The sequence below is a fragment of the Galdieria sulphuraria genome (assembly GCF_000341285.1).
Source record: "Galdieria sulphuraria unplaced genomic scaffold scaf_22, whole genome shotgun sequence".
NCBI classification, from domain to species: domain Eukaryota; phylum Rhodophyta; class Bangiophyceae; order Galdieriales; family Galdieriaceae; genus Galdieria; species Galdieria sulphuraria.
This window is the reverse complement of record NW_005178453.1, coordinates 1-26,950: the sequence shown is the minus strand read 5'-3', so window position 1 is coordinate 26,950 and position 26,950 is coordinate 1. Positions and strand designations below refer to the sequence as shown.

Sequence of the window (26,950 nt, the reverse complement as noted above, 5' to 3'; positions counted from 1 at the left end):
GAAAGCAAGCGATCCTCATTTCGATTGTCATTGGGAATGAAAACGATTCAGGTATAGCGTTGTGAGCTTTGTTGGATTCTCTTTGTGTGACGGAAAAGATATAGGTATTTGCTGTAAGAAGAGACTCTTGTATACGAAAGAAACCAAGAAATAAAAAGAAAGCTTTGGTATCTAATGAGAAACAAGAGGCCAGTTCATTAGCCACAAAGGAAAACGTGATTTCTCCACAAGCGTTGGCAAGCAAGTTAAAGAAAGAAAAAGTATTGGGCACAAAGAAAACCCGACAAGCTTCGTCTAGTCGTTTCAAATCACCCGGTATTAAGAGACAAATAGAAAGTTGTGACGTAGTTGAAGAAGGACTCAAGAAACTGGAAAAGAGTCCTAGGAAGAAGGTTGGTTGGTTTCATTAAAAAAAAGAGAGAGAAAAAGAAAGAAAGAATTGTTTAACATAGTGAAATAGACACAAAGTGATATTGTTATCGATGCTTGTTCCGTTTTGTTGGAAGGCAAAGGAGAAGCTGTACTTTCAACACAAAATATTCAGAAAGAGTTGGGCAGATTTGGTGATATTGAACAAATAGTTTTGTCAGAAGATGAAAAGTATGCTTTGGTTCGGTATTCTATTGATGATGCTGCAGTTAACTGCAGTAGTGTTCTCAACTTACCTGAAGAGGCAAATGCTCGTTTATTTACCGTTCGTATGGCCAAACCAGAAGACCATAGTTTATTGAGCTCTGTTTTGGACAACATTGATGATGTTGTTGTTCATTCTGAGGAAGATAACGACGTTTTAGAAAAGGCCACTTGTTTTTCTCAGAGTCGCACAGATTCTCCCACTTGCAATCGACCACTGATTGTATACGATGAATTTTAAAGTATTTCAAATAACTTGATTATAAATGATGATGGTGTTTCATATCTATCTATCTATATATATATATATACAATGGAAACACACACACACACAAAGAGAGAGAAATGGAATCGAGAAAATCTGAGATGTTGAGTTTTGGTCTTTTGTTGAGTTGGACAAAGAGCATTGGAATATCTCCTCGCACAAGTTTTCAAAGATATAGAATGAGTACTTTACCACCAACTGTAGACTTTTATTGTGTACGATGGTTGGATAAAGAAAATGTTGAACAACTTCGTAATCATACGCGCAAAGCCCATTTGGAGTATATGGAAAGGATACAGTGTGTTTCTCTTGGTGGTCCTTTGTTGGATAAAGATAATGTAGAAAAAGGTAGAATATTACTATTACAAGGAGTGAACCAAGCCAAAGTCGAACAAGTGATACAGCAAGATCCCTTTCATTCTATTTTGTCTTCGGTGAACTTGACAATATTCAAAAGAGTGAGAGACTTCCCTAGTGTATGGCCTCAACCATTATATGTCGTCTACTGTTTGGATGATCCCAATAAGGAACATATTCGATTGGAACAGAGACCTCAACATAGATCGTGGTGGCAAAATGAGACGAGAGTGGTTAGTGTAGGACCTATGGCTTCCTTAAATGATGATTCTTCTTCATTGGTAAGTCTACGTCGTGTTTGAAAGGCTTTTACTTATAGGCTAGATTGGCTCGCTGTTCTTTGTAACCGGTGAAAGTGTGGAGCAAGTACAACATTGGGCAAGTCAAGATCCTTATGCTGAAGCTGGATTATTTCAACAAGTTTCAGTTTATCAATGGAAAAGAGTAGTTGAAAACGGACAAGTAGTTGAATCTTTTTAATATTTCATATACACCATTCCATATAATGTGGATTGGTCGATTGTTGAATGTCTACTCGTTTGGAAATAGAGGAGGATGTTGTAGTAAGCCTAAAGAAAGTTTATCTTTCCAATAAAAGAGATACTAAAAGCAATAAAGGTATCCGAGTTTCCAGTAATATTATGTTCTAGTGAACAAGACTGCTTCTTGTTTCAATTTCCTTTAGAAACCAAGTAAGTAGATAACGACAAAGACTATTTTCCTGAATATCCTTTCCTCTTTTATTAGGCAATCGAAAGAGGTCGTTTCAAGTATAAAGAATGTATATGCAAAACCTATTCAGAAAAAGTTTCAACTACAAGTTGTACCCGACGAAGAAAAACAAAGTGAAAAGGGCCATTTGAACTATTTGCATTTAGAAAGTAGTATCTGTTCTCATAGAGCAAACTATGCTCTTGGTCAGTGGACAGGATCGAGTCTTATTTTGAAACCAATAGATGGTATACTTCAGTTGAGGCCGTTTTCTTTGGTCGACAACAAGGGAGTTGCTCAAGCTGCAGTTTCAAGTTTGCAAGATAGTGTTGCTGGAAGGTGGTTGGAAGATTCTACAACCGAAGAGGAAGCTGAAGTTGTCGGTGTTCAGTTTCGAAGAAGAGAAACTCCTAAAGCGGCTGCTTGGAAACGAAGTTCTTTTCACTATCAGAGAATGTTACGAGATGAAGAGCCCTGGAAGCAGTTACAATATACTACACTTTATGAAGTTGAGGAATGGTGGAATGGGCATTCTGTAGAAGAAACGTGCCCACACTCTACAGAGTTCTCTTTAGATACTTGCTCATCAACTGATAGTATCCCCCTTTGGATCGATTCTTTAGGTAATAGGGAACATATAGAGCAAGTGAGTTTAGATGTTCCTCAACGAGTTTATCAATATTTATATCAACATCGAGTGATGACTCTTTCATCTTTGTTGAAGCATTTTTCTGATGAGCCCTTATCCTCTTTGTTGAAAGCGTTGAATGAATACGCTATTCTAATCAATCATGTTTGGGTATTGAAAAGTGAAAAGATATCTCAATTGAGTCAAGTGGAACAATGCTGTAGAGATATTATTTTGGAGACGTTTGCTTCACAAGACTATGTAAGGACAAGTGTCATTCGTGAAAGGCTTCCTTATTTGGGTCCATTGATCTGGAGAAGTATATTGGAAGAAGTTGGAATTCATCATAAAGGACAAGGATGGAGATTGAAAGTCCAAGGTATGATATATTGCTGTATGTAAATAGAATGTAGAAATGATTATCATTTCTATTTAGGTGAGGATCATTTTGGGAACCTATTTCATTCCTTTGTTATAGAACAACAAAAATATTTGTATCAAAGAGTTGAGAAAGGCAAAGAATATTTACAAAGTTTATATAACAACGGTTCTCATAGAAGGTTGGGAAATGTATCCTCTCTTCCTTCGAGTACAACAACAACAACAACTCAAAGTTTGACTTTTAACCATATGCGAAATGAGCATTTGAGAAGATGGTTATTTATTTTTGTCAAGAAATATGGAACTGTTTCCTACAATATGGTTTATACACAAGCCAAAAAGGATTGCCTTCACTTGTTAGGTTCCCAAGAGGAGGAGAAGGAAGAAGAAGACAAGTTGAAAACTATTCTAAATCAACTATTGAATGAAATGTGTGTGCAGATTCGAGGTTGCTTTATTTTAAAACATTTGAACAATCCTTCTGTGGATAAGTATAGAAGTAAGTTGTTACTATTTGACAAATGAGAGGTATTCACAACCACACACTTTTAGATGCTATTTTGAGACTATTCATGAAATATTCCAAACTCAAAAAGTCTGATATCGTCAAAGCTTTGGAAGACACCTTTTCTTCGAGTATATCGAATTCCATGTATAGTAAGTAGTCGAGTTGTATTCTTATTATCTTTGGAGAATTCAAGTTGTGTACAGATACCATTTTACACGAATTTGCCACTTTTAAAGACCAAAGTTGGCATTTAAAGGAACCTTCTTATTAGGAAAAATGGAAAGCAATAAAGAATAGGTATTCTATACTGTTTTTTTTAAGGATGGAAGAAGAAGGATTGTTCTTCAACAGTTGTGGAAACTGGATAAAAAACTATTTACAACAGCAACAAATACAGTTGGACACTTTTTTGAAATCGGAAGCTATTCTTTCTAGTGAGAAACCTATAGTTGTGGTAACTTCTGGTGGAACTATAGCACCTCTAGAAAAGCGTCTAGTGAGGTACATCGATAACTTTAGTACGGGCAATAGAGGTGCAGGAGCAGCAGAAAGTTTTTTAGAACATCACTGTCACGTTATATTTTTATATCGAGAGGGCTCTTGTTGTCCTTATGGTCGATTCTTTCCTAAACACTGTTTGGAAATACTGCATACATATTCTCTAGATGGAGATCACTTGAGTGGTAAGTGTACATTGCAAACAAAAAAAAGTAATGAAAGTTTTGGAAAGATAATGGCAAGTTGATTGTTCCTTTTCAGAAACTAGCAAAGGTAAGGAGGAGGAACACAAGTCTGACACAACTCATATTTTACTAGGCAACAGAGCAATCACGCATCCTTCTTCTTACCTTTCAAACAGTGACAGAATATTTATATGCTTTGAGACAGATAGCTTTGTCTTTGAATCCTTTTGGAAAGAGAGTCATCATCTTTTTGGCAGCTGCAGTATCGGACTTTTATATTCCTGAGTCCGAGTTACCAGAGCATAAGATATCTAGTACTATCTCACAAAGTCATGAGGAAGATGAGCAAAGCTCACAATCATCCTTCTTGTTGAGACTTTATCATGTTCCAAAATGTTTAGGATGGCTCAAGTCGAAATGGGCACCTCAAGCTTATGTCGTTGCATTTAAAGTAAGAAATGCCTTTTTTGGGAGATGAATCTTAAGAATGTTGTTTAGTTGGAGACGGATGCTAATGTGTTGTTGGAAAAAGCAAAGCACACTATTGATAAATATGGAGTGGATGTCGTTGTAGCAAATGAGTTGACAAGTCGTTATGAACATGTTCAACTGGTAAATCAACAACAACAAGTCATCGATCGATATTCAAATGACAAAACGATAGAACAAGTTATCGTACAAAATATTTTAGATATGCATCAACGAAAGGGTTGATTGGACACTTTCCATTGTCTATCTAATTCCTCAATGGCCTTTGCGATATCCGGTTTGGATCGATGCGTTGCTTTCATTGTCCATTCTAAATCATCTCCTGATTGTACTCTTTTCATTTTATAATGAATACCTCGTTGGTTACCATAAATATAATTTTGGCAACTATCAAAACCTCTGTCGTTAACCCAAAGATGATGAGATGTAAGTATCAAATCGTCTTTCACATGGATGATGTCTTTCGTTTCCGGAGAGTAAACAGAACATCCACCACCTTTCATAAAGCCAATAAAATGGGGTCCTTCACCTATTAGTTCATGAACACTCGCCATATATTTCCAATACACTTCACATCCAACCAAATACTCATACATATCGCTGGACAAATCCAATAGAGAAATATTAAAGTTCATCTCCTTCAAACGTTTAGCTGCTTCTTCATAGAATCGCAAGATTTTCATTTCCAGGACCATTTCATCGGAATTGTAAGGAGAAACACTTGGAAAGGCTTCATAAACACGGAAACGAAAAACAATATCTGGATTGCCATTAAAATAATATTTGGCGAATAACAAAACACGACCATCGGGTTTACAGAATAACGGCTCAACAAAACAATGTATGTGTTCGTGCCCTCCTCCTTCTCTTGGAAAGATTCTTTGGTTTCTCTCTTCAACTACTTGTTCAAAGTTGTCAAAGTCTCCGTGGAACCAGTCGAGCCACTTGGAAAATATTTCTGATGAAGCCTTCTTGGTTTGTTGTGCACTCCGATGAGAACAGCAACGAATCCAAGAATGGGAAACAACAAGACAAGAATATTTACGCAAACGCTGAAAAGTAAGACTTGTTCTCAGAGGAAAAAGATTGAAAGTTGTCAAAAAGCCACTCGTCATCACAACCTCCGCTTTGGCCAAAACAACAATTTATTTCTTCTCCAATTCTGAAGTGGAAAGTAATCCACCATGTCTTCTATCGACTGTTGCGAGTGCCGCATCACGAAAAACATCTCCGGTAGAAAAAGAAGAAGGAGGATTCACTTTCTGATTATGATTGGAAGAAGAATGTGAATCCAATGGAGAGTCTTTGCTTCGATATATAAAAAGACTTCCAAACTCCTGTCGACATGCTTCGATAACATCAGGTCTATCACGAATAATCACTTTTTTGCCTTTCTTAGCCTTCACTTCCAATTTAGTCGTGAGAATGATAAAAATGTGAATATAACTCACCACTTTCCTAGCAACCAATAGTTTTTGACTTTCCTCTATAATAGGCACAGCACATGGTTCCTTAAACGTCACATTCTCGAAAATATATTCTTCTCTATCCTCTTCTAATAACTCTTGGGCCATAATATCTGCATGAAGTTTGTTATAGTCATCAGTAGCAAAGGCTAAAGCAGGATGAATGCCAACTGATTCTGCATATCCTGCAAGTGCTCGATTGTCTCGAGGGAAACAGGGTCCTCCAAAGCCATAACCCTTTTTTTGATGCAAATGAGAAACCATCCATGAACAATCCATACTTACCCATCCTAAACATTTCGTACCAACACGAGTATCACTACCAATTGCAGCTAATATGGCATATTTGTCTGCATTTGGAGTACGGTCTGCTATATCTCCAATCTGGTTGGCAAAGGAGATTTTCATTGTTACAAAGCAATTGAGAGATAATTTGGCAATTTCAGCACTTTCAGGAGACATTCGACAAATTTTAGGTTCATTATACGTAAAATCAGACCAAAGAGTTTCAACAAAATCTCCAGCTTCTTTGGAACCTTCACCAATCAAGACGATATCGGGTCTTTCCAACCCTCGAATAATATCTCCTTGAGCAATAAACTCTGGATTGTATGAAAGGCTCGTGTTTTTACAATCCTTCAAAAGTTCTCTTCCAATAGTTGCGATATATCCTGGCAAAACAGTACAACAAATAACTACATGTTTGTTCTCTATTCGGTAGTTGTTCTATTATGCGCCCATCAGCAAAAATACTTTTCCAATCATACTGCTTACCATATCTGTCAATACTCTTGATACTTGAGTAACATCATAGTGTCTATCACCACCTGTACTTGGAGTAGCTACCAACACCATAATTACGTCAGCAAATTGTAGAGCTTCTTTGACACTAGTAGTAGCGCGAAAATTCTTGCTTGCCTTCAAATACTCAGTAACGAAAGGTTCTGAAGACACCAATGTTTTGTCATTTATTTTCTCAACATATTGTGGAAGTACATCTACACCCAACACTTTGTAGCCCGCTCTTTCAGCAACGAGCGCCAAACATAATCCTAGTCTTCCAACTCCTAAATAATATCCACCACAACTGAGTTTTGAGAACTCATCTCTTCTGCAAGATATTACCTATCAAAGTTATTCTTTTTGGGTCATTAAGAACTTGGTGAGTCTTAGATGACCGTCCTTCTCCATTCCAACTCATTCTTCTCACCAACAATTCCAAGATGAATAGAATCACAATAAGTGAACGACTTTTATTTCAAAACCCCATCAGTTGGTTTTCAACTGAGGCAAGTGTTTCTCTATATATTGTTGAATCCCTTTCTTTCCCAAAGCCCCTTCCGAAGATGCCACTAGTCGACCGTCTTGAAAGATAATCAAAGTGGGTAAACCTCTTACGTCATATTGTTTCACTAGAAAATAATACACAACATATGAGTTGATATCAAGGAATAAAGTTTCAGCTTTTCTATACCATAACGAGGATTCTTGTCTGTGTCTATTTTGACCACTTTCAGTTTCCCACCGTATTCTGAAACCAACCAATCCAATCTATTCAAAGTTACATACATAAAAGATAGATGATATAGACTTACAAAGGAGTCACCAATTTACAAGGACCACACCAATCAGCGTGAAAATCCACCAAGACAGGAATTTGCTACGAGAAACCACGGAGAGTTACATATAAAAACATTTTAAACGAAAGAGAAAAGGAGCAACCTACCGACTGGAGTACCTGTTGTTCAAAATGGGTATCATCCACTTCGACAACAGTCATAACTACAAGACTGTTGGGTCTTTTATAATGTTTTGTAAAGAGTTGTTTTCTCAAAAGGTATGAACCCAATACACTTTTCTTTGACAAGTGTCTTTGAGGTTCACAAGTTGTTTGACTGTATAGCTTTGTATTCAAACACAAGGAACCGGACAAGAAACCCACTAACGCCATCATCGAATGAAATCATCTTTGGATGGAATGAGTCTTTTTGGAGCAAGTGCAATAGTGGGATCCGATTTTCCTGTTATGTCTATATATATATATATATATATATGTGTGTGTATTCCTTTTGTAAATATCTTATCAAAAATTCTCCATAGATTACTTTCTCTCTCTCTCTTTCTTATCGTCAGTTCTATCCAGATGTCTTCACATGATCGGCGAGCCATTCCATTCCATCTTGTAATCCTTCCCCTGTAACCCCACTACAAGGCTGTATAGTCCAAGAATGGGTTTTAATATCGTGCAATGCAAGTGATTCACTAATTTCAGCAGCCTTCAAATACTATAAACCATCGAAAAGGAAGAATCAAAACGAATACTTGCCGAAGCTGCTTGTTTCATATCCTGTTTGTTAGCAAAAACTAATATCACAGCCTTTGAAAGATTCTCAAAACGTAAGACTCTCAATAACTCCTTTCTAGCCAAATCGAATCTTTCTCTATCACAACTATCTATCACAAAAATAACAGCTTGAGTATTGACAAAATAAGTTTGCCAAGCTTCACGAAGGCTATCTTGTCCCCCCAAGTCCCAAACCTAAACAACATATAACATAAATATACAGTAAGCTCTAAAAGAAAACCATCTTACCTGAAAGAGAAGATTTCTGCATTTCACTTGTTCTACATTACTGCCAATAGTGGGAGTCGTCACGACAACATCACCCAAATGAAGACGATACAATATGGTTGTCTTTCCAGCATTATCAAGGCCAATCATACATATCTATTCAGAGGAAAAGAAACAAAACAATAAGAGTGCTTCTATGGGAAATAACAACCCTACCTTAAGTTCTTGGATTCGATAAAGCTTTCGCCAAAGTTTCGCAAACCAAATGCCCATCAGAAACGAAATACAATTGTAACAAGTTGTTGTCATTGGATGTCTTCAAGTCGTGCTTCGACGTGGAACAAGTTGGGAGATGCCGCATATGCCAAGTCTGAAAAAGTGAGTGCTGACTTGGTGGCTCTAACGTAAGTAGAATAAATGGACATACGCAGCTATTTGGGCTCAAGAGTTGTGCCAGTTATGGAAGTTTTGTGCGGGAAATCATAAAGGATTTCGAAGAACCGGATCAAGTCAACAAAGAACTGGAAAAGCTTGGCTATAATATTGGTTTGTTATTTGACACAGTTTAAACCCATCTATTCATCCTCTTGTGTACAAGGCATCCGTTTGATTGAGGACTTCCTCGCAAAGTCTGGAATAAGTAGGAGTCTATCTAGTTCTCTTGGAAGGTTCAAGTGCTAAACAACAACACAGGTAATTGTTCCTCGTTTGAAGAGTCTGCAGAAATAATAAGCAGAGTGGCTTTCAAAATGTTCCTTGGAATCCGTGCCACCGTAAGCAACTGGAACAGCGAGCATAACAGCTGCAGCATTATTTTTGATGAAAATCCGCTAGCTGAATATGTTGAACTCCCTGTAAGTCGTTTGTCTTTATGAAGTTAGTGACCAATGAAATGGATTGTTTTTTCAGCCAGAATATACTCATTCATTATTCTATTCCAATCTACTATGTGGAGTTATTCGTGGCGCATTGGAAATGGTATACATTAAGAAGTAAATGAAGAATGCAATTTTAATAAACTATACAATTAGGTTCAGATTATCGTAGAATGCGAATTTGTAAAGGACCAGTTGAGAGGCGATGATACCAACGAAATTAACATAAGATTCAAGGAAATGCTACAAGAACAAGTGCCTTGGAATGATGAAGAGTAGTTTGAAATATGAAATGATATAAAAATGATTATATAAAGCATATTTGTTGCTTCGGTTTCAATGCTGTTTTATACTATTTGTTGTTTTAGTTCGAACCTTTCAAGTTTAAATGTACGGTGATACGGTCTCTTTTAAAAGGAAAATCATGCTATCAACATTTTGCATCTTTGATATTCATACACCGTTTCCTTATCAATCAATTTCAAATGTTTTCAAATGGGGGGGGGGGGCCGATCTTGGACGAAGAAAAATGACAAAATTAAGGAATTGCCACGTCGTAAGAAAATTTCTATTCACCAGCATTTTTCTTCGAGGTCGTATTCAAAAGAATGCCAGTCATCCAAAATTAAATTTCTTTTAAATCGTTTCTTATTTGTACAAGCTTTTTTTGTGACTACCTTTCAAACTATTCTTCCTCGATGGATCCTAAATGCGAAAATTGTCATAAAGCCGTGTGTAAGTTGATTCTTATTTCAATATTCCTTTACTGAAGTGGTCCTATCGGGAATAGATATGGCCGAAAAAGTGACCGTTGATGAAAACAAGGCATATCATATCGGCTGCTTTCGTTGCTCCACTTGTAAAGTTAAGCTTAGTCTCGGAAATTATACTTTGCTAGATGGAGTCCTTTTTTGCAAGCCACATTTTCATGAAGCATTTCTTTCAGCTGGAGCATACCGAGCACCAGACAATTCCAAAAAAACAAATGAAGAGTCTTCAACGAATGAAAATGAACAAGGTGTTGCTTCTCAGACTAGTCAAGTTCCATCTTCACAAACTGCCGAAAATCCAAAAGCAAACAACGCTTTAGAAGAATCGTCTCCTGTCGCAGTGTTGCAACCAAGTCACAAGAACAACGAAAAAACTCCGATTGATACAGAAATGCATAAAGACGTTCACAAGAAAGAAGAAAAAGAAGAAGAAGATGATGAAAACGTTGATCCAAGACACCGACACAATTTACGTTCGGTACTTCGCTCTTCAGGACAAAAAAAGAACTCAAAAAGAGATGTTGGAATTGCATCCAAAGGCAGAAAGACTGGTTCTCTTCTTCTACAAAACTCTTCAAGTGGTGGACTCATGAAAGGTTCCGGAAGATTCTTGCACTTGTCACATATGGATTCTGCCGACAGCTTGGATACCTATGACCTCGTGGAAGATATTTCCGTGATTTCCTCGATGTTGAAGGAACACCAGAGAGAAATTTCTGCTATTAGAGCAGCTTTGAACAGAATACAAGAAAACTTGGAAACTATATAACTTTGTCAAAAGATTAATAAAATGAAAGGTTGCATTACAATATTTTTATTACAAAACAGAGACAACACTAGAATACAGTGTTTTGGATGAGTTAGCTACATTACATGGATATACATCAGTCATGACTAAAGGACTAGCAGTATTTGATACTCGTGATTTTGGGTTGACAACTGAATTGTTTTCTCGAAGCAGGATTGAAGGTCGACTTGTTTTCTGGTTTGAATTACACTGGGAATTATTGTTAGGAACTGATTGATGACGAGTTTGGTTTGCAACTCTCTGATTCTCATTCTCATTCACTGCAGCCTGTCTACGCCTAAGTGGCGAGGAGTTTTTCAATTTGTCTCGAATTTGAGACTTCCAAGCCAAAATATCAAAGCTACGAGATGCTGGTTCAGGTTTGGTTCCAGAGGAGCGCCGAGACCGTCTGAAAAAGGTTAAAATACTTTGCCAATTCATAACAGGTTGACATGCCACGGTAGTTTCTGAGTTTTGTATCTTATCCTGTTTAGTATTCTTCCCAGATAACGACTCGTTGTTGTTTAATAGATCAGTATTTTCGGGGGGCTTTTCTGAACGAGCAGTGTTCTCTTGAACCATTTGTTTATGACTCAGGTTTCTTATTAGCCTATCTGCTTCGACTCCATGAGGAGCTCCTATGGATTCTAACAAAGCTTCCACTCTTTGAAAAGCTTCTTCACAGGAGATTCTCTTGGACTCATCTTTTATAAGTAGTTGAGCAATGAGTTGTTTAGTTCCAAGAGATATGCGGTCCCAGCAAGGTGTCCTCATATTGGGAGGCAATGTACAAATCTTAGAAAAAACGTTATTATCATCCCAGTCATCAAATGGAAGTTTTTGAGTAATCAAGGCATAGGCAACTACGCCAAGTTCCCAAGAATCAACTTTCTCAGGAATATAATCTTTCTCCTTTACAATTTCAGGAGGCACATAATGTAAGGTTCCTACAGCTTCCGAACAGCGGATGACATCTTCTCCATTGTTCTTAGGGTATGATTGGTTCCAATGACACAAACCAAAGTCAATAATTTTCAGAACTGAGTCATAACTGTTCTTGCTGGGTGTTTCTACAAAGACAAAGTTTTCCAATTTGACATCTCTGTGAGAAATTCCCAAACGATGCAAGAAACATAAGCCACTTAGCATTTGTCTCAGCAGCCATAAAACTTCAGATTCAGTCATTAAATAGCCTTTCATAGACTCCAATCGTGAGAATAAATCTCCTCCCTGTAAATGTTCGGAAATCAGATAGACATTTTGGTTGATTGGGTCACGTATAACTTCTATGGGGCTTAGAACGTGATAGCTTCCCATATCTGAAGGAGTTCCTTTTGCTCTTCTCAAGTTTATGAGTTGATCAAATATTGATATTTCTGTCTCCAAGTATTCACTGTCTGTCACAGTGAGAGAGCTAGTCTTGATCACCTTCACCACGACAGGAAAGTTGTCTTGTAACCGTTTGCCAGAAAGTATTATTGCAGAGGAGCCTCTTGACAGTAAACAGTCAAGTTGGTATTTCTTTGTTAACATACTGGACACTGCGTGACTCCGACAAGCCCACTCTACCCTTTGTTTCCTCCTCAGTTGCTCCTTCTCTTGTACCTTTTCCAAGCAAGGTTGCCTTTGCGTTGGAGCCATAAGAGTTTTGTTTCCACTTGCACCCTTATAAGTTTGCTAGCTCAAACTGTGTTTCACAAACCAAAGAAATTGAATCATTCGTTGTTTCTATTTTTGTCTCCGATCGGATCGCGACGATACATTTGCGGTTGCTCCACGTAAGCAATGTAGCAATTTTTGGCCGAAGCAAATTTTGCCACTTGGAAACTCTCCGCTATCAATAGAACTTTTTATCTAAAGATTAGAAGACTTGTAACATTCCTTTGTATTTATTATCTACATCAAGCCTTAGCTAGTACCAGGAATAATATATTTAGAAGATATTTGGTATTGGGAATGAACAACTATTGAAGAAGCAAGCATTGATAATAAGAGTTCGTGGTTTCTCACAAACCTCAAAGGAATAAACAGGGCTTTACGAAGAACAACACGTACAACGATTCGTATTAAAAATGTATGCTTTTCACTAGGAGGACCAAACTTTTTCCTTTCTCTGTCTTTAAGAATAACTTTTAAGTCTTTCTCATATGCTTGCCAAGGATAAAAGCTCCTCCAAACAGAATCTATTCCAAATAACTCCTTTTTATGCAAACAAGAAAAGTTGGTTACTAAATAGCCTCTTTTACTTATTAGAACAAACAATAAAAGATAAAGCTGCACTCATTAGCCGCTCTTCCATAACGCAAAAGTCTGAGAATAATATCAAACAAATATTCATGTGTCAAAACATCTCCAAAAAGAAGTGGTGGAGTGCTTCATAAACAAAATCATTTGTTTTAGATAATTTTGTCCTCTCTCATCCATTTAAATGAGGGTGCGTATATAGCTTGTGGTCTAAAAGAGCTTGAGTCGAATCTCCTCTTATCCCATTTTGGACTGAGCTCAAAGAGTTGGTATTTTTTTGTTATAGGACATTTGCGTTTTTGAGACAATTGGTTGGATAGTTTTTCTGGCTTCATCCTCTTTCAGTTTTGAAAAGAACCCTTCATATAGTTTGGCGAAGTTTTGATTGACTGTTTGGGAAGATAGTAACCGCATTGTTAGGAAAGGACATATGTCCGGTTTTATTTGTCCGCTTTCCAGGAGTCCTTTAACTTTTCAACATAGCAAAGTTTCTGTCGACTGTAGTAGTTTTTGTAGCCATCCGCTTTTGCTAACAAGTAGAGTGCTGTTTATTGCACAAGAAATTCGTGTGGGTGGAGAACGCTTCCGGAGTCAAAGGTTTTTTTGTCCTAGATACAACTTACAAACAGAAAACAGCTTTGTTTACAGCACCAGTCTGGTTGCAACACGAGACATCGTTTGCAAAGGTTATCCTGCAAAGTCGCGAACAGCTTTGGCAGTGGCTACCTTAAGTAAAGGGGACACTTTGGCAATAGTCGGTACTAAAAGTGAGACTCTTCGTAACCGTCCAAAACTTCCAAATTCAAATAATTCTGGATCTACAAGGAAGAAACAAAGAGTAACTTCCGAGTTGCAAAACCGAGACTATACTGATGCCGAGTTGTTAGAAAATGCTCTTTCCTTGGAGAGCTGTGGAGACGTTCTTCAATATTGCTCTGATAAAAGCTTTGCGAATGACTTTTCGAGTTCAGGACCTTCAGAAAGATATTCTTTGATTCGCTCTTCCCGAAAAGGTCGAAAGCTCAACAACCTTGAAGATATTCCTTTAGAAGATATTCGACATCTCGAAAAGCAAGAAAGAGAAATTCTTTCCATGGCTATTACCAAGGAAGATGCTATGCTTATTGAAAGTATCGTGAATAGACCAACTACTGTTTCCACAAAACAGTTCAAAAAGGGTTCTTCTATGGGTGCATTTTTAAAAGAAATTGGCAGCGTTCCTCTTCTGAATGAGAATCAAGTTATATCATTAGCTAGAGAGATTCGAAAACTTGCGCTGTGGAATGCAACTCGAATACAGTTGCGACAGCAGTATGGTAGAGAACCGGATAGAGTTGAATGGGCCAAGTCGTTGAATATGTCATCAGAAGAACTCACTAGAAATCTTTTGAGAGCACAAAGAGCCAGAGAGTCTTTGGTTGCAGCCAATCTTCGGTTAGTAGTTTCCGTCGCAAAACAATTTACGAACAGAGGACTTTCTATGCAAGATCTTATCCAAGAAGGCTCCATTGGTCTTATAAAAGGTGCAGAACGTTTTGATTATCGTAGAGGTTTTCGCTTTTCTACTTATGCAATGTGGTGGATTCGTCAAGCGATGCAGAGAGCCATTGCCGATACTTCCCGTCCCATTCGTATTCCATCGACAATTTCGGACCTTTCTGTTCAGATTTACAGAGCCCGATTGGAGTTGTCTAGTTCTTTGGGAAGAGACCCAACCGATGCTGAACTTGCAGACTGTTTAGATATATCTGTGCAGCGTCTACAGGATGTGAAACTTTATACCAACCAGTCTGCCACAGTTTCTTTAGACGCTCCCCTTGGTCATCAAACCACGAATAGGTCTATAAAAGCAAAAGGGACAGGAGACACTGATCAATTTGCTTCCAAAGGAGAAGGCAAAATCTCCAAGGGCGTTTATGGGTCACGTCCCAAGCTTGGAGACTTTACCCTCGGAGATACCGTACAAACAGATGACTCTGTGTCACCTGAACATATGATGGCTGATTCATTAATGAGAGATGATATTGAATGTGCTCTTTCTCTTTTGAATCCATATGAAAGAGAAGTCATTCGCATGAGATTCGGTTTAGACGATGGTCGAATGAAAAGCATAGATGAAGTTTGTGCATACTACTGTGTACAAACTAGTCGTATTCGTCGAATAGAAGCTCGTGCCTTGAGAAAGCTACGTCATCCATCTGTATGGCATATGCTGCGTGACTATATAAGCAGTTAAACTTATTAAATGTTCAACATGTCAAGTAAAAAGCATGAATTCGTACAAATTAATCCAAGTTTTTGTTTAATATATATTATATATATATATATTTATATTTATATTGCATAGGCATTATATGTTTTTCTCCTCACTTGAGTTGGCCGGAGTTTCCGTCAACTCGTATTCTCCATGATCAGAGCTAGAAGTATCTCCTGCATTCGAATTCCCTTTCGAACCAAACTTTGAGCGATATAAATCAGTCGCCTTAGCTGATAAACTCTTCACTCCACTCAAAAAGCCTTGGACTCCTTCGTTCTCCATTGCCTTTTGCTTTAATCTAGAGGCATGTTCGCTTACTTGAAAGCGACTATCAATGTCTCTTGCTACTTCACGTCCAGCTGTAGCCACTTTCTTTGCATATTCTGAAATGTGCAAACGCTCATTAAGTTCTAAAGCTGCACCTTTTCCTTTATCTGCTGCGTCCGCAAACTAATATAAAACGTAAAAATAAAATGGCCACTCTAAGCAAAAACTTACTTTTTCACGTATATGATACTTTGCATCCAATTCTTCAAAACGCTCCGAAGTCTTGGTTCTGGCAACACTTGCTTGTTCTTTTGCAGCAGCGCTCAATTCTTTCGCTGTTTCAAGTATTTTATGTCTTTCGTTGAGGTCTTTTACGTCATCCGCAAGTGCTCTTAAAGACTCTGAAAATGCCTCTGCCATGGAGGAACGTGAGCGTGGTACCTGTTCCTGGGTTGTCTCTTCCAAGTTGGCTTGCGACTGTGTAGTAGCACCTACTGCATTCCAGTCCTCTGGTGCTTTTGTAACTGTAATATGCCTTTCGTTAAGCACAGCATTATTCAATAAAAGAGCAACTTGTTGGGCAGATCTAGATTCAAAGACTACCACAGCCTCCTTTGAAGGGGGCAATTGTTGTCCTTGTTCTTCTTCACTTGGGTGTTGCGACTCACGAACTTTAATGTTTGTAATCTTTCCACAAAACGAGAAGAAATCTTCTAAACCATCTTCCTTGGTTTCTGGACTAAGGTTTTTTACTAGAACAGCTCTGTGTGCAGAACCTTTTGGCGGGAATGGCTCTTCTGTCATTTTCAGTGACCCAAACAACAAAAGAATTTCAAAAGATTCCCAATTCTTAGCTGCGCATCCATTTCCTTTTGGTTAGCTACAGCAAATATAGTTACATTTTTAAAAAATCTAAGACAACAGCATCTGTTTCTACATGATTCAGTATATGATAACGCATAACATACGAAGCAGAATCAACTCTATCGCATACAATAGGCTTCTGTGACGACTCTAATGCAATTTATTTAAAGTATAATAACAGTTGTTCGGGTTCTTCAATGCAGGATTTCCACAGTTTAGAAAACCTTGCAATAGTTGCACCGTCTATGATTCTATGGTCAGCTGACCACGAAACAGTAATAACATGAGCAGTTTTGACATGTCCATTCGAATCCACTACAGGTATCATTCTTGTTCTTCCAAATGCTCCAATGGCAACTTGCGGAACGAATACTACGGGAGCTGTATATGTCCCACTAATAACTCCTACGTTGGAAATACTAAAAGTACCATCCTTTAGTTGCTCTTCACCAAGACGTCCAGCTTCTGCCAAGTCCATTAATACTTGCAAGTCCTTTGCTACTTCTAGAATGGACTTTTGATCTACATACTTTAAAGTATTTCGTTCAATATTTCACACAAGTCAAGAATTCCACTATAGTTGACGACTTACTTTGATATTCGGGACCGTAAGACCCACAGGAGTATCCATTGCAATGGAAATATTGTGATGACGATGATAAATAATATTTTCACAATTTGCGTCCACACTTGAATTTAAGATAGGAAAACGACTCAAACAATATGAAGTTGCTTTGATGAAGAATGGCATATACGTAAGACGAACACCCAATTTCTCTGCAGTTGATTTTAATCCACTACAAACAATAAGCGAATTATCCTGACTGTTTAAATGTTGTTCTCACCTTCGAATATCTATGAGTCGATCCATGACAACTTCTTCACCCAGAGTCAGTTGAGGCACTGATAGCGAGGCAGTCATTGTTTTGGTCATTGCTCTTCGAAGACCTCGAATGGGTTCTATTCGTCGTTGTTCTTCCTGAGAAGAAACACCAGAGCTAGATTCTTCTTTTAACGGTACTTGTTGCTTTTCAATGTAAGCTAAAATATCTTCTTTCAAGACACGACCATTACTGCCACTATTCTTTGAATAAGAAATGAGAAAACTCTTGGCAAAGGAGAACTAACCTTCCTGGAACTTTGGAAAGATCAATCTTGTGTTCTCTTGCTATTCTTCTAACAGCTGGTGTGGCTAGAACTTTCTCAAAATCTCTCATTACTTCCGCATTTTCCTTGTCTTTCTCTATATTTGCTAGTGGACTCATTTCGATAGTCTCCGGGACATGCCTCATAGTTTCTGCAGCAATACTTTCAATGAAGCACTATTGCAATTAAGACTCATCGATCTCCAGGTAGACTGAAGGAACCTACCAATGGTTTTCCAACCTTTGCAATATCTCCTTCTTTGTACTGAACATCTCTCACTACTCCATCGTATCTACTAGTTATTTCTACCGTTGCCTGAGAAACGCCATCTTGACTTGTCAGCGATAGACAACGTTAAAAAAACCTACCTTGTCACTTTGTACCTCACAAATTTTGTCGAATTGCTTTACTTGTTGTCCATCTTTTACAAACCAACGAAGTATTTCAACTTCTGTTATACCTATGGGTTCCGAGTAGGTCCATAGTTATCTTCACAGTACTTTTAACAGCTATCCTACCTTCTCCAATATCAGCTAGCGGGAAAGGAATTTTTTGCATATTTTCCACTTTAGAAGCCTGACTAGATAAAGGCTGTAGCGTTTGCTTTCCAAGAGGAACCAACATAAAGCCTTGTGTTCTGTTGGTTCGATTGAAAGCAATCGACAGGGAGTTCAACGCATCGTGCTTGCGTAACGTGAAACCATATGCTGCAAGTCTGATGTTTTTCAAGTGAGTATAAAAGTTTCGAATAATTATCGTGTTTTTGGATATGACAGACATAACACGGTCGGCGTTTCCTTGGATGACCTTTCCCCAATAGACAGTCTACTAGTCCACAGATGAATGTAACGACTTGGCATATTGTCAATAGCTTTATACCTAAATAAGAAAAAAAACAATACTCATCAGAAGACCGAAATGTATGAAAATTTTACAGGTCTTGAGCCATATAAACCTTTTCCATCTTTTAGTCCTATTCACTTGATAAACAGTGGATTGTATGCTTATATGATTTTTTCCAAATAAGATATACATTCCCACATAATAGACATAAATAAAAAAAATTCAATATTAACTCTATTCAAATATTAACTCTTATGTAACACTGACAGCTCCATTCCGTATCATCATCTATCGCATTTCTCTTTTGGGAAAGAATTGTTTGATTCACCAAACCAACAGATGAACGACTCACAAGTTCGACAGCAAGTTCAGCAGATGGTGTCTTTTATTAGACAAGAAGCTGAAGAAAAGGCAAACGAAATACGTGTCAAGGCAGAAGAAGAATTCAACGCCCGAAAACTGAGTGCAGTGGAAGCTGCAAAAACACAAATCCGTTCCGAATACGAGAAGAAGTTCAAGCAAATCGAATCTAAACTAAAAGTGTAAGCCTAGTGTGTTGTTTACGGAATATTCTAGTGTCTCAGTATTTTTGTTTTCTACGACTAGTGCCTATTCTACTCAGTTGAACGCCTCCAGACTAGAAATATTGAAACAGAGGGAAGACATCTTGAGGGAAATATATGAAGGTGTTGAGAGAGAACTCTCAAAGGCTAGGGGGGACAAAGAAAGTTATAAAAAACTACTTGAAAAACTTCTCAAGCAGTCTTTTCTTACCCTGGACGACGCAGATGTATCCATAACCAGTAACGAAGAAGACTTGAGTTTGGTGGAGAGTGCAACCAAAAAAGCTCTTGAAGGTGGTTTAAAGACAAGTGGCGGTCAACAAGTGAAAGCAGAGATAGATAGAGAAAGCTTTCTTCCTAAAACCAGCATAGGGGGAGTCATCGTTTCCAGTCACGGAGGGAAGATAGTTTGTAATAATACTCTCGAAGCAAGATTAGAAACAGCTTATCAACAGAATCTTCCACAGCTCCGTGACTTGCTCTTCGGTGACAGCGAATTGTGGAAATAATCTATATTTTAGCGTTTTCCCAAGTTTATCTTCCAAATACAGACTTTTCCGTCTTCTCCAACACTTGTGATAGTTTGACTGGCAGTGTTCCATACAAAGTCGCGTACCACATCCTGATGTCCTTTGTTTAGGGATACAAAAGGTACTAAAGTATTTGCTTCTTCATATTGAGTAAGTAGTAACAAGTCACCATTATCCAGTCCTCCGCCAATAAACAACTTTCCTTCAAGAGCGTCATAAAAGCAAGATACAAAGTAATCGATGTTGCCTAATCCTTCTACTTTGTTTCCAGCGTGTAAAAGACTTTCTCGTTGATTCTTTGATGTGGGTATCCAAAGTATCCAAGTCAAAACAATATACCTCTTGTGTACGTGTAATACTCCATAAATTCGGATTCATGGACTCATACAAACCAAATCGATAAATTGCCGAACCAATATTAATAACATAGTCTAAAGCCTATTCTAACCTATTATTATCATTATTCCCAATTCTTAAAACAAAGATACCTCGTCTTCATCGGGAAGATTCTGGGTATACAAGGAACATATATATCCATCTTCACCACAGGAAAAAAGTTTTTCATCTTCCGTAAATAAAAGCTGTGTAACTGCCTCAGCATGACTTTCTTCTAGGTTCAAAGGCTCTCCAAGGTTTCTCAAATCCCACCAAAACAAGCCACCACTTTCTTGGAAACCACAAGCCACAGAGTTCTCCTTCCACGCCACACAATTAGCAGGAGGAGGTACTTTCAAAGTTTGAATGGGAGAGGACTGAACGACACGAGAGTCCCAAAGATAAACCGTGCCGTCAAAAGAACAGCTGATCACAAAGTTACTTGAATCCGTAGAGTTTTGACAAAACGCCACGTCGGACAAGGCGTCTTCATGCTTGCCTATTTGTAAAAAACGCAATTGAACTACGTTTAAGCACCATAGTATTCCGGAATACGCACAGAATATATAGGAACCGCCCTACACAAGAAAATGAGTCCTTGCTGGTCAACTCGCGTCAATTTTGACTGACATTTGAACTGTTTGATATTTTGGAAAAACTTTCAGGCGCAGAGCTGTGTCTATTAGGTGAAGAACAAAAACTCAACTGTGCTTCTGTATTTTGTACAAAACGAGAACGTTTCATAACCACGTTTATATCATTACGATAAGCTCAACATTTCTTCCAATCTTTGAATTCCCCACTGAACGGAGTCCTTATCGACACCTCTCATTTGACACCAAGTCTGCCTTATGTCTTCAGGTAAGTTGGATTGCTGTACTGGAAAATTGTCACAGTCGCCGAATTTTGCTTGTAATCTGCTGGCTTCAAGTAAATGTTCAAGATGAGAGTCTCCTTCATTCACTAAATTGTCCATCTTGACCTGTCTACCTTTGGTAACTTGTTGTTTCTGATCCTGTTGCGAGACTAGAGGTGAGTCAAGAGCTTTTGATTCAGTAATTGGAAGTGAATTCGACTGAAGGTCTTTTTGGACAACATCTACTTTGTGATCTTCTTCTTGTAATTGTTTTTTCGACTCTTCTTTGTCCGTATTGGTCTTATAGAGTTGATTCCAGTATTCTGCCTTTTCAACTTCGAGTGATATTTTATCTTCAGAAGTGCTTGTTTGTTCATTTGAAGTAGTTTGATGTTTCTCAGTGGATTTTGTTTGACTAGTCTCATCACTACTTTGTTGTTCCTTCAAGTATAGCTCTGTACTAGAAGACACTTCCGATGTGCTGCTGTCTTCAAGCAAGGCTTGAATATTGTTTCTTGGAAGATCATTATTATCCTTTGGGTTTTGCACTATTGCATCATTGGCTTGTTTTTGCTTCCAATCTTGTAGACCCCTGGCTCCTTTTTGTAAAAAGTCTATCAAGACTTGGGATTCTGCACTATATTTCTCCAATAAAGTAGGAAATTCACTCAATAAATCTCTATTTTTGAGCTGAAGGTTATTTCCTAACTTGGATACGACGGAAAAGAGAACCAAGGTGCCTATTAAAGCAAAGATAAAAAATCTCGAAATGCTTTAGCTTGTTTAGTTTCACAGTAAGTTTAAAAAAATTAACACGCCAGTACCGTTTTTGATATAAACTCGTACGAAATTTTCTCATTACTTGTAAAGATTCACAGAAAATCTATGCACAATCAATTTCTTTTCCTGAATCAAAAAGTGAAACGGTCGGTTTGGCGGCAAATCTACATTACGTCTTAGTGCCATTGTTGAGCATATCAAATTGCTAAAATGCGAATAAATTATCCTATTCAATGAGACTCTTCGAGTTGGTGTCTGATTTCTTGCATACACACACATACATATATATATATATATATATAAACAGTCTTCTGTTGTCTAGTTGAAAAATACTGGCTAGGGTGACCGATATTTTTCAAATTTCCATTATCGTTTCAGCCCTATGTCAAAGAGTTGCCAACATGTTGCAAAGTTGTACACGTGTTGAATCTTTACCAAGAAGAGTATAACTACAGTTAAAAGATTGCCCGAGTTATTCAAGTACAGAAAAACTATAGTCCCAGTCATATTCTGTACCTTCGAAAAGCAGAGAATAAAGTTCTTCAAAAAGGAACCAGGAATATTTCTATTAGAGACGCTTTCAAGGTTTTGAATAGGCTCTAGGATAGGTTTAGAGCGCATCCTTCACTTCATAGCTTGAAGCAGAAAACTCACGAATATATATTCCATTCCTTCCTTTCGGGTTGATTCTGCGGTCATTTGCTCATTGTTTAGACGCCAAGGTTTACACTTGATAGCATAAAAAGAACTTGAATTCATTTTTAGTTTTCAAAAACCTCGCATTCGTACAATAGTAGTCTAAACCAATATGATTATTCGTACCCGGAAAACTAGTGGACTCAAATGCATCATATTGATTATCATCGATTCCTCGGGTTGCGGAGATTTCGTGATACCTGCAGAATTTGTTAGTTCTATGTCGTTTGCTATCAACGTGGTCGGGTCATTTGGAATAGCTGTTCCTTTTGGTGTAGTTGCTTCCGTTGCAAAAGCGTGGTCCGACTTGGACTACTTATGTCATAGCAACGATAAAAACTACTTATGGAGTTTCCCACTAGTCTTCAAAAGCTCTACATCGGACAAGGGGAATCTTTTGGCTCGTCAAGGGCAAGGGTCGATAGAGGCTCCTGGTGTAGCTGAAAGAATTGCTAGGCAAAGGGCTGGAGGTGTTCGCAGTGTCGAAGATGAAGTCGTACCAAAGGTGAGAGACTGTTCTTTCCTGAAGCCTTTTTTTGATCGTCTGGACTAGGAGCCGAAATTTTTAGCCAAGGTTCGCAATCGGGAGAGAGGTGGTAGGGATGCGTTTCGACCATCGAAGAAAACGAACCCTTTTTCTCTTGGCGTCACTCTGGGTAAGCGAAAACTGCGCATAAGTGAAGGTCCTGTCTCACTCATTTTTATAGGGGATATATTGCTTAAAGTACCAAATAGAGGTGCAGGTCCACAGTCATGGGCGAGACCTGAGCCTAAGCGACCAGCTGGGTTTGACAATAAATCGTTTCCAATGTGATTAATAAATGACTATGTTTTTATGCGTCAAAGTTTCCTTAGTGCAAGGCAGTGAAGTGTCTTCATTCACATATCTGCAACTTGTTCAAAGACCTCTTTCACCAGCAACTCATAGTCGATCATCACTTCAGCTTCGGTATGGATGCTAAAGCTGCAATACAGGATAGTTCTAATGATGAATAAACTATTGACTAGACTTCAAAGAGATTCTTTATCACCATTACAATTTCAATATTACTGAAAAGTAAGTTTGTATAACAATAAGAGAAACATAAGCTCCTTTGGATATGATGACACACGTTATGGAATGGATGTATATTTCGTTATTCAATATTATTTCAGAGCAAATCTTTTTCTCACCAAGGTCTTTTAAAAGTTTGAGATAACTCTATCGTTAGTGTATGTTTTTAATTAGTTTTGGTTACAGTTAACGTGAATTGTTTAACAATTACCAAGCAAAAGATAGTTTATACTCGATTAGCTGTCCTTTCCACTGTTTAAAAAGAGTATACAATTTCGTATTCATTCTCCTAACAATTGACAATATTACCAACTATTTTCTCATCTAGAAGAAACATCTCTTTTGAACAAATTGTCATTGTACCAATAACTGTCTAAACTTTCAAGAAACCCTCTCAACAAAGAAACTTGGTGATTCACAAATACTACTAGTTGATAAGGAAGGAAATAATAAGGAATTAAAGAGTGACTTAAAATCTCAATTTCAGAAGAAAGGATGAATAGGGAAGGAAGTAAAAGAGAATAAAGTTGAATGTTCAAGAAGCTTCTTAGGTGTTAGGTTTCCACTACAGGTTGCGGCCATTCGACCTTCGTCGATATTATAGTGAGAAAATAGGAAATCTCCAAAAAGTGATAAAAGTTATGTTTTGCCAATTCATCCCAATGTATGGCAAACTGAACGCTCACATTTGAGTAAAAATTGAAACAAGTTAAAGATTATCGCAAAATGTTTTCTATTCTGTTAATATGAAAACAAAGCGGTTTCCGGTTGATTCAACCAAGTTTCATCTGCTTCCATCTTCGAGGTTTGCAACGAAAGTGTTGTGGTGCAAATCTGCAATGTCTTGCCAACAAACTTGTGGTTCTATCAAACCTAACATAGTTGAAGACTCAGCAACGTAAATGCTATGTTTTCATCACTGGAAACCTGGGTGCTCAATCATATTGGGTCTCTGACGGATAAAGATTTGTTTGAGAAACTTTAATAGTTTCCTCTTCAAGAGACAATCCTAGAATTTCAGTCTTGTTTTGTATCTTTCCTGGAAAAACTTGTTTGTAGCATAATTTTTTCATTGCTCAAGTCGGAGTCATCATCTACGTCTCAAGCTTCAATAGCAATTTGTTTGGGTAATAAACTTATCCGATACTCTTTTGAGAAAGACCGGTGAAGCCATTCATTCTGATATTATGTTGAAAAATCGAAACAATTTAGAAGCTCTTCAATGTCAACAAATATTCAATCCATACGTAGAAGAGAAGAAAGAATGTGAGATTCTAAAACAATTGGAGCAAAGACAAAGCTCTTTCTGGTGTCATATAGAGTTTTCTGTTTCTCCAATACGGACTTTTTCATGACTTGAGAGCCTTTCCCAACAAAGTTTTCTACAATTGCTTCAAAATAGCCAATCTATTGTCATAGACACCAAAAATGACTCAACTTATTGAATACAATTGTCGTATGTTTAGTATTGATAATATTCAGAATGTATTATGCAATTACATAGCCATGTAAAATGGCTAGATAAGAATGAACTACTGTGAACCAGCCCTGTCAGCCAGCTAATAAACTCTTTTCAAGGAAGACTGTAAGGTCTCCAAAGAGGCAAAAAGTAAGATGTAACCAAGTTTCAAACATACAAAAAAAAGTTTATTTGCTCTTCAAAACAAAGGGAAGGATTGAGTTAGAATCTATTGCCAACTTAAGAAACTGTTNCGGATTCTNTCNAGTAAATCTAATCCAAAATCCCAAAAAGTAGGATTNTGAGAAACACCAAATGCTCTTTCNAGTCCATTCAATATTTCGTCGTCNATCAGCATTTCCATATCTCTTTCNCAAAGAATAACAAGTTCNGAATTNTCNGGTACTTTGAACGAATCNTTTCTNATAAACATTCCACTGGAGTAACAACGACTCTGATTNCCCAACTCNTTNGAAACATTCAATGATAACTTTGTACTNACAATAATAAGCATACAATGATGATAATCCATTGCACTGGATAAGACTTGATCNTAAACAGGATCTAAAAATTTCTTGGCTTCNTCTATAATATCTGACCAGCCAATTCCTTCCGACTTCCAACGTCCTTTNCAAGCAACTCCAACAGTAAGAACTTTGGGTTCCACAGGAGATTATAATTGGAATATAATATCAGGACTATGAGAAGTAGCGTCCAAAGGAATGTAAATAGTCTCTAAATAAAGTGTTTCTCGAATAATCTTNTTCCATTCNGTACTGGCAAAAGTTCTTCGACTCTTGTTCGATTCNCTTCTTGTTTCTCTNGAACTNACAACAGACTTCATATAGTGAATAGGTGATATTGTACTGATTGGAAGTTTCATTTGTTTCCATATCAGAGACAATTGACCCAACAATTCCCTCAACTCNTTTCGATTCTTTGAAGACAACATCAAAACTAGTCGTAAAGCAACAATTCCTTCNAATACACGACACTTTGAATAGAAGAAACAATCTACTGGTTCTACATCNAGTGATCCAAGAAGTATCTTTTCCAAAGAAGATATGGAAGGGTCGTTCTTGAAGATTACAACAAATACTTTCGGAATAAGAATTTGGAAAGTATTCTGGTCNATAGGATATCGATATAATCCCATCTCNGTGACTGCATCNAATAGATAAGACTCCGATGTCAATATGTCNTCTACTTGAAACGGTATACGATAAAGTGCCATCATCAAAAGTATATCNAAAACACTTTTTCTNTCCTCGTCCAAATTCAATATTCGTTCCAAAAATGGTTCNGCACAAATTCTTCGGAAATCGTAGTCNTTCATACACGTCAAACATTCTTCTTTCGATATGAAAGGCTGGTTTCTCATTTCCACATAATTCAAAAGCATATTCACTGCACGAGTCAACAAACCAGGAACTCCACCTGTACATTCCAATAACGAATCTGCCAATTCNTTTACTGAAAATGAAGAACTNCATAAGACATTNCAAACTGGAACTTGAGTAGGTGTCTTTAGAAGACTCTTTTCNAGGAATTCNACGATACTGGAAGCGTCCAAAGGTGATAAAGGGATAAAATGTAATATAACTCTTGATAGCCCAAAAGCCACATCNTTCTTNATACTTAAACCCTTGCTTTTCCCAACAACTATAAAAAACAAGTCGGGTTCTTTGCACAATTGACTNATGATACCGAAAAAGTCNTTGTAAGGTCGAACCACACCTTTGTCNTTCTTCTCCAGTTCNAAAAGAATTCCATTCGTATCCAAAACACCAACTTCNTCNAATGCCAACAAAAGATATTGATCGGAAGGAATCCTTAGTATATCTAGTAAGAGTGGAACTAGGTGGAGGGTTCCATGTCCACCATTCGAACG

At 37.7% G+C, this 26,950-nt stretch overlaps 18 protein-coding genes across 19 annotated transcripts; 9 read left to right on the top strand and 9 right to left on the bottom strand.

The window, feature by feature from the left end:
- Window positions 1–925, top strand: Gasu_28870 (uncharacterized protein). The gene is made up of 3 exons (XM_005706126.1): window positions 1–51; window positions 105–392; window positions 461–925. Exons 1-3 carry the CDS (start codon window positions 37–39, stop codon window positions 872–874), a joined length of 717 nt encoding a protein of 238 aa, XP_005706183.1. The 5' UTR covers window positions 1–36; the 3' UTR covers window positions 875–925.
- Window positions 926–950: 25 nt separating this feature from the next.
- Gasu_28860 (uncharacterized protein) lies at window positions 951–1,887 on the top strand. Its single transcript, XM_005706125.1, has 2 exons — window positions 951–1,536; window positions 1,580–1,887. The coding sequence occupies exons 1-2, from the start codon at window positions 979–981 to the stop codon at window positions 1,733–1,735; spliced, it is 714 nt and encodes a 237-aa protein (XP_005706182.1). The 5' UTR covers window positions 951–978; the 3' UTR covers window positions 1,736–1,887.
- A 263-nt stretch (window positions 1,888–2,150) lies between these two features.
- Window positions 2,151–3,789, top strand: Gasu_28850 (uncharacterized protein). Its single transcript, XM_005706124.1, has 5 exons — window positions 2,151–2,172; window positions 2,226–2,973; window positions 3,031–3,474; window positions 3,528–3,632; window positions 3,687–3,789. The coding sequence occupies exons 1-5, from the start codon at window positions 2,164–2,166 to the stop codon at window positions 3,752–3,754; spliced, it is 1,374 nt and encodes a 457-aa protein (XP_005706181.1). The 5' UTR covers window positions 2,151–2,163; the 3' UTR covers window positions 3,755–3,789.
- Window position 3,790: 1 nt separating this feature from the next.
- Window positions 3,791–5,225, top strand: Gasu_28840 (phosphopantothenate--cysteine ligase). The gene is made up of 4 exons (XM_005706123.1): window positions 3,791–4,166; window positions 4,214–4,254; window positions 4,300–4,617; window positions 4,665–5,225. The coding sequence occupies exons 1-4, from the start codon at window positions 3,806–3,808 to the stop codon at window positions 4,878–4,880; spliced, it is 936 nt and encodes a 311-aa protein (XP_005706180.1). The 5' UTR covers window positions 3,791–3,805; the 3' UTR covers window positions 4,881–5,225.
- A 4-nt stretch (window positions 5,226–5,229) lies between these two features.
- On the bottom strand, window positions 5,230–7,350 carry Gasu_28830 (UDP-glucose/GDP-mannose dehydrogenase). Of its 2 annotated transcripts, XM_005706121.1 has the most exons (5): window positions 7,247–7,350; window positions 6,896–7,188; window positions 6,407–6,847; window positions 6,107–6,358; window positions 5,230–6,055 (listed from the first exon to the last, which is right to left on the bottom strand). In XM_005706121.1, the coding sequence occupies exons 1-5, from the start codon at window positions 7,320–7,322 to the stop codon at window positions 5,801–5,803; spliced, it is 1,317 nt and encodes a 438-aa protein (XP_005706178.1). In that variant the 5' UTR covers window positions 7,323–7,350; the 3' UTR covers window positions 5,230–5,800. The 2 variants fall into 2 exon arrangements, with proteins under 2 accessions (XP_005706178.1, XP_005706179.1); XM_005706122.1 differs by having other exon boundaries at window positions 5,230–6,358.
- An 8-nt stretch (window positions 7,351–7,358) lies between these two features.
- Window positions 7,359–8,100, bottom strand: Gasu_28820 (thioredoxin 1). The gene is made up of 4 exons (XM_005706120.1): window positions 7,848–8,100; window positions 7,717–7,781; window positions 7,596–7,672; window positions 7,359–7,533 (listed from the first exon to the last, which is right to left on the bottom strand). Exons 1-4 carry the CDS (start codon window positions 8,073–8,075, stop codon window positions 7,391–7,393), a joined length of 513 nt encoding a protein of 170 aa, XP_005706177.1. The 5' UTR covers window positions 8,076–8,100; the 3' UTR covers window positions 7,359–7,390.
- Window positions 8,101–8,129: 29 nt separating this feature from the next.
- Window positions 8,130–8,970, bottom strand: Gasu_28810 (ADP-ribosylation factor). The gene is made up of 4 exons (XM_005706119.1): window positions 8,910–8,970; window positions 8,715–8,849; window positions 8,448–8,660; window positions 8,130–8,397 (listed from the first exon to the last, which is right to left on the bottom strand). Exons 1-4 carry the CDS (start codon window positions 8,964–8,966, stop codon window positions 8,257–8,259), a joined length of 546 nt encoding a protein of 181 aa, XP_005706176.1. The 5' UTR covers window positions 8,967–8,970; the 3' UTR covers window positions 8,130–8,256.
- A 10-nt stretch (window positions 8,971–8,980) lies between these two features.
- On the top strand, window positions 8,981–10,111 carry Gasu_28800 (BET3 vesicular transport protein). The gene is made up of 6 exons (XM_005706118.1): window positions 8,981–9,097; window positions 9,151–9,239; window positions 9,292–9,333; window positions 9,387–9,547; window positions 9,603–9,671; window positions 9,725–10,111. The coding sequence occupies exons 1-6, from the start codon at window positions 9,006–9,008 to the stop codon at window positions 9,845–9,847; spliced, it is 576 nt and encodes a 191-aa protein (XP_005706175.1). The 5' UTR covers window positions 8,981–9,005; the 3' UTR covers window positions 9,848–10,111.
- Window positions 10,112–10,190: 79 nt separating this feature from the next.
- Window positions 10,191–11,148, top strand: Gasu_28790 (uncharacterized protein). Its single transcript, XM_005706117.1, has 2 exons — window positions 10,191–10,303; window positions 10,359–11,148. The coding sequence occupies exons 1-2, from the start codon at window positions 10,267–10,269 to the stop codon at window positions 11,105–11,107; spliced, it is 786 nt and encodes a 261-aa protein (XP_005706174.1). The 5' UTR covers window positions 10,191–10,266; the 3' UTR covers window positions 11,108–11,148.
- Window position 11,149: 1 nt separating this feature from the next.
- On the bottom strand, window positions 11,150–12,880 carry Gasu_28780 (serine/threonine protein kinase). Its single transcript, XM_005706116.1, has 2 exons — window positions 11,279–12,880; window positions 11,150–11,232 (listed from the first exon to the last, which is right to left on the bottom strand). The coding sequence occupies exons 1-2, from the start codon at window positions 12,764–12,766 to the stop codon at window positions 11,227–11,229; spliced, it is 1,494 nt and encodes a 497-aa protein (XP_005706173.1). The 5' UTR covers window positions 12,767–12,880; the 3' UTR covers window positions 11,150–11,226.
- Window positions 12,881–12,959: 79 nt separating this feature from the next.
- Window positions 12,960–13,530, bottom strand: Gasu_28770 (uncharacterized protein). Its single transcript, XM_005706115.1, has 2 exons — window positions 13,386–13,530; window positions 12,960–13,324 (listed from the first exon to the last, which is right to left on the bottom strand). Exons 1-2 carry the CDS (start codon window positions 13,422–13,424, stop codon window positions 13,034–13,036), a joined length of 330 nt encoding a protein of 109 aa, XP_005706172.1. The 5' UTR covers window positions 13,425–13,530; the 3' UTR covers window positions 12,960–13,033.
- Window positions 13,531–13,620: 90 nt separating this feature from the next.
- Window positions 13,621–15,650, top strand: Gasu_28760 (RNA polymerase primary sigma factor). The gene has a single exon (XM_005706114.1). It carries the CDS (start codon window positions 13,800–13,802, stop codon window positions 15,603–15,605), a length of 1,806 nt encoding a protein of 601 aa, XP_005706171.1. The 5' UTR covers window positions 13,621–13,799; the 3' UTR covers window positions 15,606–15,650.
- A 5-nt stretch (window positions 15,651–15,655) lies between these two features.
- On the bottom strand, window positions 15,656–16,750 carry Gasu_28750 (RNA recognition motif (RRM)-containing protein). Its single transcript, XM_005706113.1, has 2 exons — window positions 16,125–16,750; window positions 15,656–16,076 (listed from the first exon to the last, which is right to left on the bottom strand). The coding sequence occupies exons 1-2, from the start codon at window positions 16,695–16,697 to the stop codon at window positions 15,720–15,722; spliced, it is 930 nt and encodes a 309-aa protein (XP_005706170.1). The 5' UTR covers window positions 16,698–16,750; the 3' UTR covers window positions 15,656–15,719.
- Window positions 16,751–16,789: 39 nt separating this feature from the next.
- Window positions 16,790–18,770, bottom strand: Gasu_28740 (2-oxoisovalerate dehydrogenase E2 component (dihydrolipoyl transacylase)). The gene is made up of 7 exons (XM_005706112.1): window positions 18,422–18,770; window positions 18,272–18,363; window positions 18,129–18,218; window positions 17,886–18,079; window positions 17,603–17,836; window positions 17,350–17,554; window positions 16,790–17,286 (listed from the first exon to the last, which is right to left on the bottom strand). The coding sequence occupies exons 1-7, from the start codon at window positions 18,681–18,683 to the stop codon at window positions 16,918–16,920; spliced, it is 1,446 nt and encodes a 481-aa protein (XP_005706169.1). The 5' UTR covers window positions 18,684–18,770; the 3' UTR covers window positions 16,790–16,917.
- A 260-nt stretch (window positions 18,771–19,030) lies between these two features.
- Window positions 19,031–19,965, top strand: Gasu_28730 (V-type H+-transporting ATPase subunit e). The gene is made up of 2 exons (XM_005706111.1): window positions 19,031–19,288; window positions 19,353–19,965. Exons 1-2 carry the CDS (start codon window positions 19,086–19,088, stop codon window positions 19,816–19,818), a joined length of 669 nt encoding a protein of 222 aa, XP_005706168.1. The 5' UTR covers window positions 19,031–19,085; the 3' UTR covers window positions 19,819–19,965.
- A 14-nt stretch (window positions 19,966–19,979) lies between these two features.
- Gasu_28720 (transducin family protein / WD-40 repeat family protein) lies at window positions 19,980–22,090 on the bottom strand. The gene is made up of 5 exons (XM_005706110.1): window positions 21,895–22,090; window positions 20,979–21,842; window positions 20,845–20,893; window positions 20,328–20,792; window positions 19,980–20,277 (listed from the first exon to the last, which is right to left on the bottom strand). The coding sequence occupies exons 1-5, from the start codon at window positions 21,927–21,929 to the stop codon at window positions 20,053–20,055; spliced, it is 1,638 nt and encodes a 545-aa protein (XP_005706167.1). The 5' UTR covers window positions 21,930–22,090; the 3' UTR covers window positions 19,980–20,052.
- Window positions 22,091–22,550: 460 nt separating this feature from the next.
- Window positions 22,551–23,405, top strand: Gasu_28710 (uncharacterized protein). Its single transcript, XM_005706109.1, has 3 exons — window positions 22,551–23,051; window positions 23,100–23,202; window positions 23,254–23,405. Exons 1-3 carry the CDS (start codon window positions 22,659–22,661, stop codon window positions 23,358–23,360), a joined length of 603 nt encoding a protein of 200 aa, XP_005706166.1. The 5' UTR covers window positions 22,551–22,658; the 3' UTR covers window positions 23,361–23,405.
- A 1,826-nt stretch (window positions 23,406–25,231) lies between these two features.
- Gasu_28700 (archaeal ATPase) lies at window positions 25,232–26,891 on the bottom strand (the record flags this gene model as incomplete). The annotated part of the gene is made up of 2 exons (XM_005706108.1): window positions 25,232–25,713; window positions 25,759–26,891. Coding segments are annotated over 2 exons (1,558 nt in total), but the record flags the coding sequence as incomplete, so codon positions are not given.
- Between the last annotated feature and the right edge of the window lie 59 nt (window positions 26,892–26,950).

Bases quoted from the DNA above. Each gene is read 5' to 3' on its own strand.
- Gasu_28870 (XM_005706126.1), top strand. The intron at 393-460 runs GTTGGTTGGTTT...ATAGTGAAATAG, and splicing joins AAAAGAGTCCTAGGAAGAAG to ACACAAAGTGATATTGTTAT.
- Gasu_28860 (XM_005706125.1), top strand. From the start codon at position 979: ATGGAATCGAGAAAATCTGAGATGTTGAGTTTTGGTCTTTTGTTGAGT. The intron at 1,537-1,579 runs GTAAGTCTACGT...CTTATAGGCTAG, and splicing joins ATGATGATTCTTCTTCATTG to ATTGGCTCGCTGTTCTTTGT.
- Gasu_28850 (XM_005706124.1), top strand. The intron at 3,475-3,527 runs GTAAGTTGTTAC...ACACACTTTTAG, and splicing joins TTCTGTGGATAAGTATAGAA to ATGCTATTTTGAGACTATTC. The intron at 3,633-3,686 runs GTAAGTAGTCGA...AGTTGTGTACAG, and splicing joins TATATCGAATTCCATGTATA to ATACCATTTTACACGAATTT.
- Gasu_28840 (XM_005706123.1), top strand. From the start codon at position 3,806: ATGGAAGAAGAAGGATTGTTCTTCAACAGTTGTGGAAACTGGATAAAA. The intron at 4,255-4,299 runs GTAAGGAGGAGG...ATATTTTACTAG, and splicing joins CTTTTCAGAAACTAGCAAAG to GCAACAGAGCAATCACGCAT. The intron at 4,618-4,664 runs GTAAGAAATGCC...AATGTTGTTTAG, and splicing joins CTTATGTCGTTGCATTTAAA to TTGGAGACGGATGCTAATGT.
- Gasu_28830 (XM_005706122.1), bottom strand. From the start codon at position 7,322: ATGAGTTGGAATGGAGAAGGACGGTCATCTAAGACTCACCAAGTTCTT. The intron at 7,189-7,246 runs GTAATATCTTGC...GATATTATTTAG, and splicing joins AAAAAGAATAACTTTGATAG to GAGTTGGAAGACTAGGATTA. The intron at 6,848-6,895 runs GTAAGCAGTATG...GGCGCATAATAG, and splicing joins CAAGAGTATTGACAGATATG to AACAACTACCGAATAGAGAA.
- Gasu_28820 (XM_005706120.1), bottom strand. From the start codon at position 8,075: ATGATGGCGTTAGTGGGTTTCTTGTCCGGTTCCTTGTGTTTGAATACA. The intron at 7,673-7,716 runs GTAAGTCTATAT...AACTTTGAATAG, and splicing joins TGTAAATTGGTGACTCCTTT to ATTGGATTGGTTGGTTTCAG. The intron at 7,534-7,595 runs GTATAGAAAAGC...ATTATTTTCTAG, and splicing joins AGACAAGAATCCTCGTTATG to TGAAACAATATGACGTAAGA.
- Gasu_28810 (XM_005706119.1), bottom strand. From the start codon at position 8,966: ATGGGCATTTGGTTTGCGAAACTTTGGCGAAAGCTTTATCGAATCCAA. The intron at 8,850-8,909 runs GTAGGGTTGTTA...TCCTCTGAATAG, and splicing joins ATCGAATCCAAGAACTTAAG to ATATGTATGATTGGCCTTGA. The intron at 8,398-8,447 runs GCAAGTATTCGT...TAGTATTTGAAG, and splicing joins ATATGAAACAAGCAGCTTCG to GCTGCTGAAATTAGTGAATC.
- Gasu_28800 (XM_005706118.1), top strand. From the start codon at position 9,006: ATGTCTTCAAGTCGTGCTTCGACGTGGAACAAGTTGGGAGATGCCGCA. The intron at 9,098-9,150 runs GTAAGTAGAATA...GAGTTGTGCCAG, and splicing joins GCTGACTTGGTGGCTCTAAC to TTATGGAAGTTTTGTGCGGG. The intron at 9,548-9,602 runs GTAAGTCGTTTG...TTGTTTTTTCAG, and splicing joins CTGAATATGTTGAACTCCCT to CCAGAATATACTCATTCATT.
- Gasu_28790 (XM_005706117.1), top strand. From the start codon at position 10,267: ATGGATCCTAAATGCGAAAATTGTCATAAAGCCGTGT. The intron at 10,304-10,358 runs GTAAGTTGATTC...TATCGGGAATAG, and splicing joins AAATTGTCATAAAGCCGTGT to ATATGGCCGAAAAAGTGACC.
- Gasu_28780 (XM_005706116.1), bottom strand. From the start codon at position 12,766: ATGGCTCCAACGCAAAGGCAACCTTGCTTGGAAAAGGTACAAGAGAAG.
- Gasu_28770 (XM_005706115.1), bottom strand. From the start codon at position 13,424: ATGGAAGAGCGGCTAATGAGTGCAGCTTTATCTTTTATT. The intron at 13,325-13,385 runs GTTTGTTCTAAT...TTGCATAAAAAG, and splicing joins GTGCAGCTTTATCTTTTATT to GAGTTATTTGGAATAGATTC.
- Gasu_28760 (XM_005706114.1), top strand. From the start codon at position 13,800: ATGTCCGGTTTTATTTGTCCGCTTTCCAGGAGTCCTTTAACTTTTCAA.
- Gasu_28750 (XM_005706113.1), bottom strand. From the start codon at position 16,697: ATGACAGAAGAGCCATTCCCGCCAAAAGGTTCTGCACACAGAGCTGTT. The intron at 16,077-16,124 runs GTAAGTTTTTGC...GTTTTATATTAG, and splicing joins AGTATCATATACGTGAAAAA to TTTGCGGACGCAGCAGATAA.
- Gasu_28740 (XM_005706112.1), bottom strand. From the start codon at position 18,683: ATGTCTGTCATATCCAAAAACACGATAATTATTCGAAACTTTTATACT. The intron at 18,080-18,128 runs GTAGGTTCCTTC...TAATTGCAATAG, and splicing joins CAAAGGTTGGAAAACCATTG to TGCTTCATTGAAAGTATTGC. The intron at 17,555-17,602 runs GTGAGAACAACA...TATTGTTTGTAG, and splicing joins CGACTCATAGATATTCGAAG to TGGATTAAAATCAACTGCAG.
- Gasu_28730 (XM_005706111.1), top strand. From the start codon at position 19,086: ATGAACGACTCACAAGTTCGACAGCAAGTTCAGCAGATGGTGTCTTTT. The intron at 19,289-19,352 runs GTAAGCCTAGTG...TTCTACGACTAG, and splicing joins ATCGAATCTAAACTAAAAGT to TGCCTATTCTACTCAGTTGA.
- Gasu_28720 (XM_005706110.1), bottom strand. From the start codon at position 21,929: ATGAGAAAATTTCGTACGAGTTTATATCAAAAACG. The intron at 20,894-20,978 runs GTAATGATATAA...TTCACCTAATAG, and splicing joins GAAGAAATGTTGAGCTTATC to ACACAGCTCTGCGCCTGAAA. The intron at 20,793-20,844 runs GTCAGTCAAAAT...TTTCTTGTGTAG, and splicing joins AAATATCAAACAGTTCAAAT to GGCGGTTCCTATATATTCTG.
- Gasu_28710 (XM_005706109.1), top strand. From the start codon at position 22,659: ATGATTATTCGTACCCGGAAAACTAGTGGACTCAAATGCATCATATTG. The intron at 23,052-23,099 runs GTGAGAGACTGT...CGTCTGGACTAG, and splicing joins AAGATGAAGTCGTACCAAAG to GAGCCGAAATTTTTAGCCAA. The intron at 23,203-23,253 runs GTAAGCGAAAAC...TCATTTTTATAG, and splicing joins TTCTCTTGGCGTCACTCTGG to GGGATATATTGCTTAAAGTA.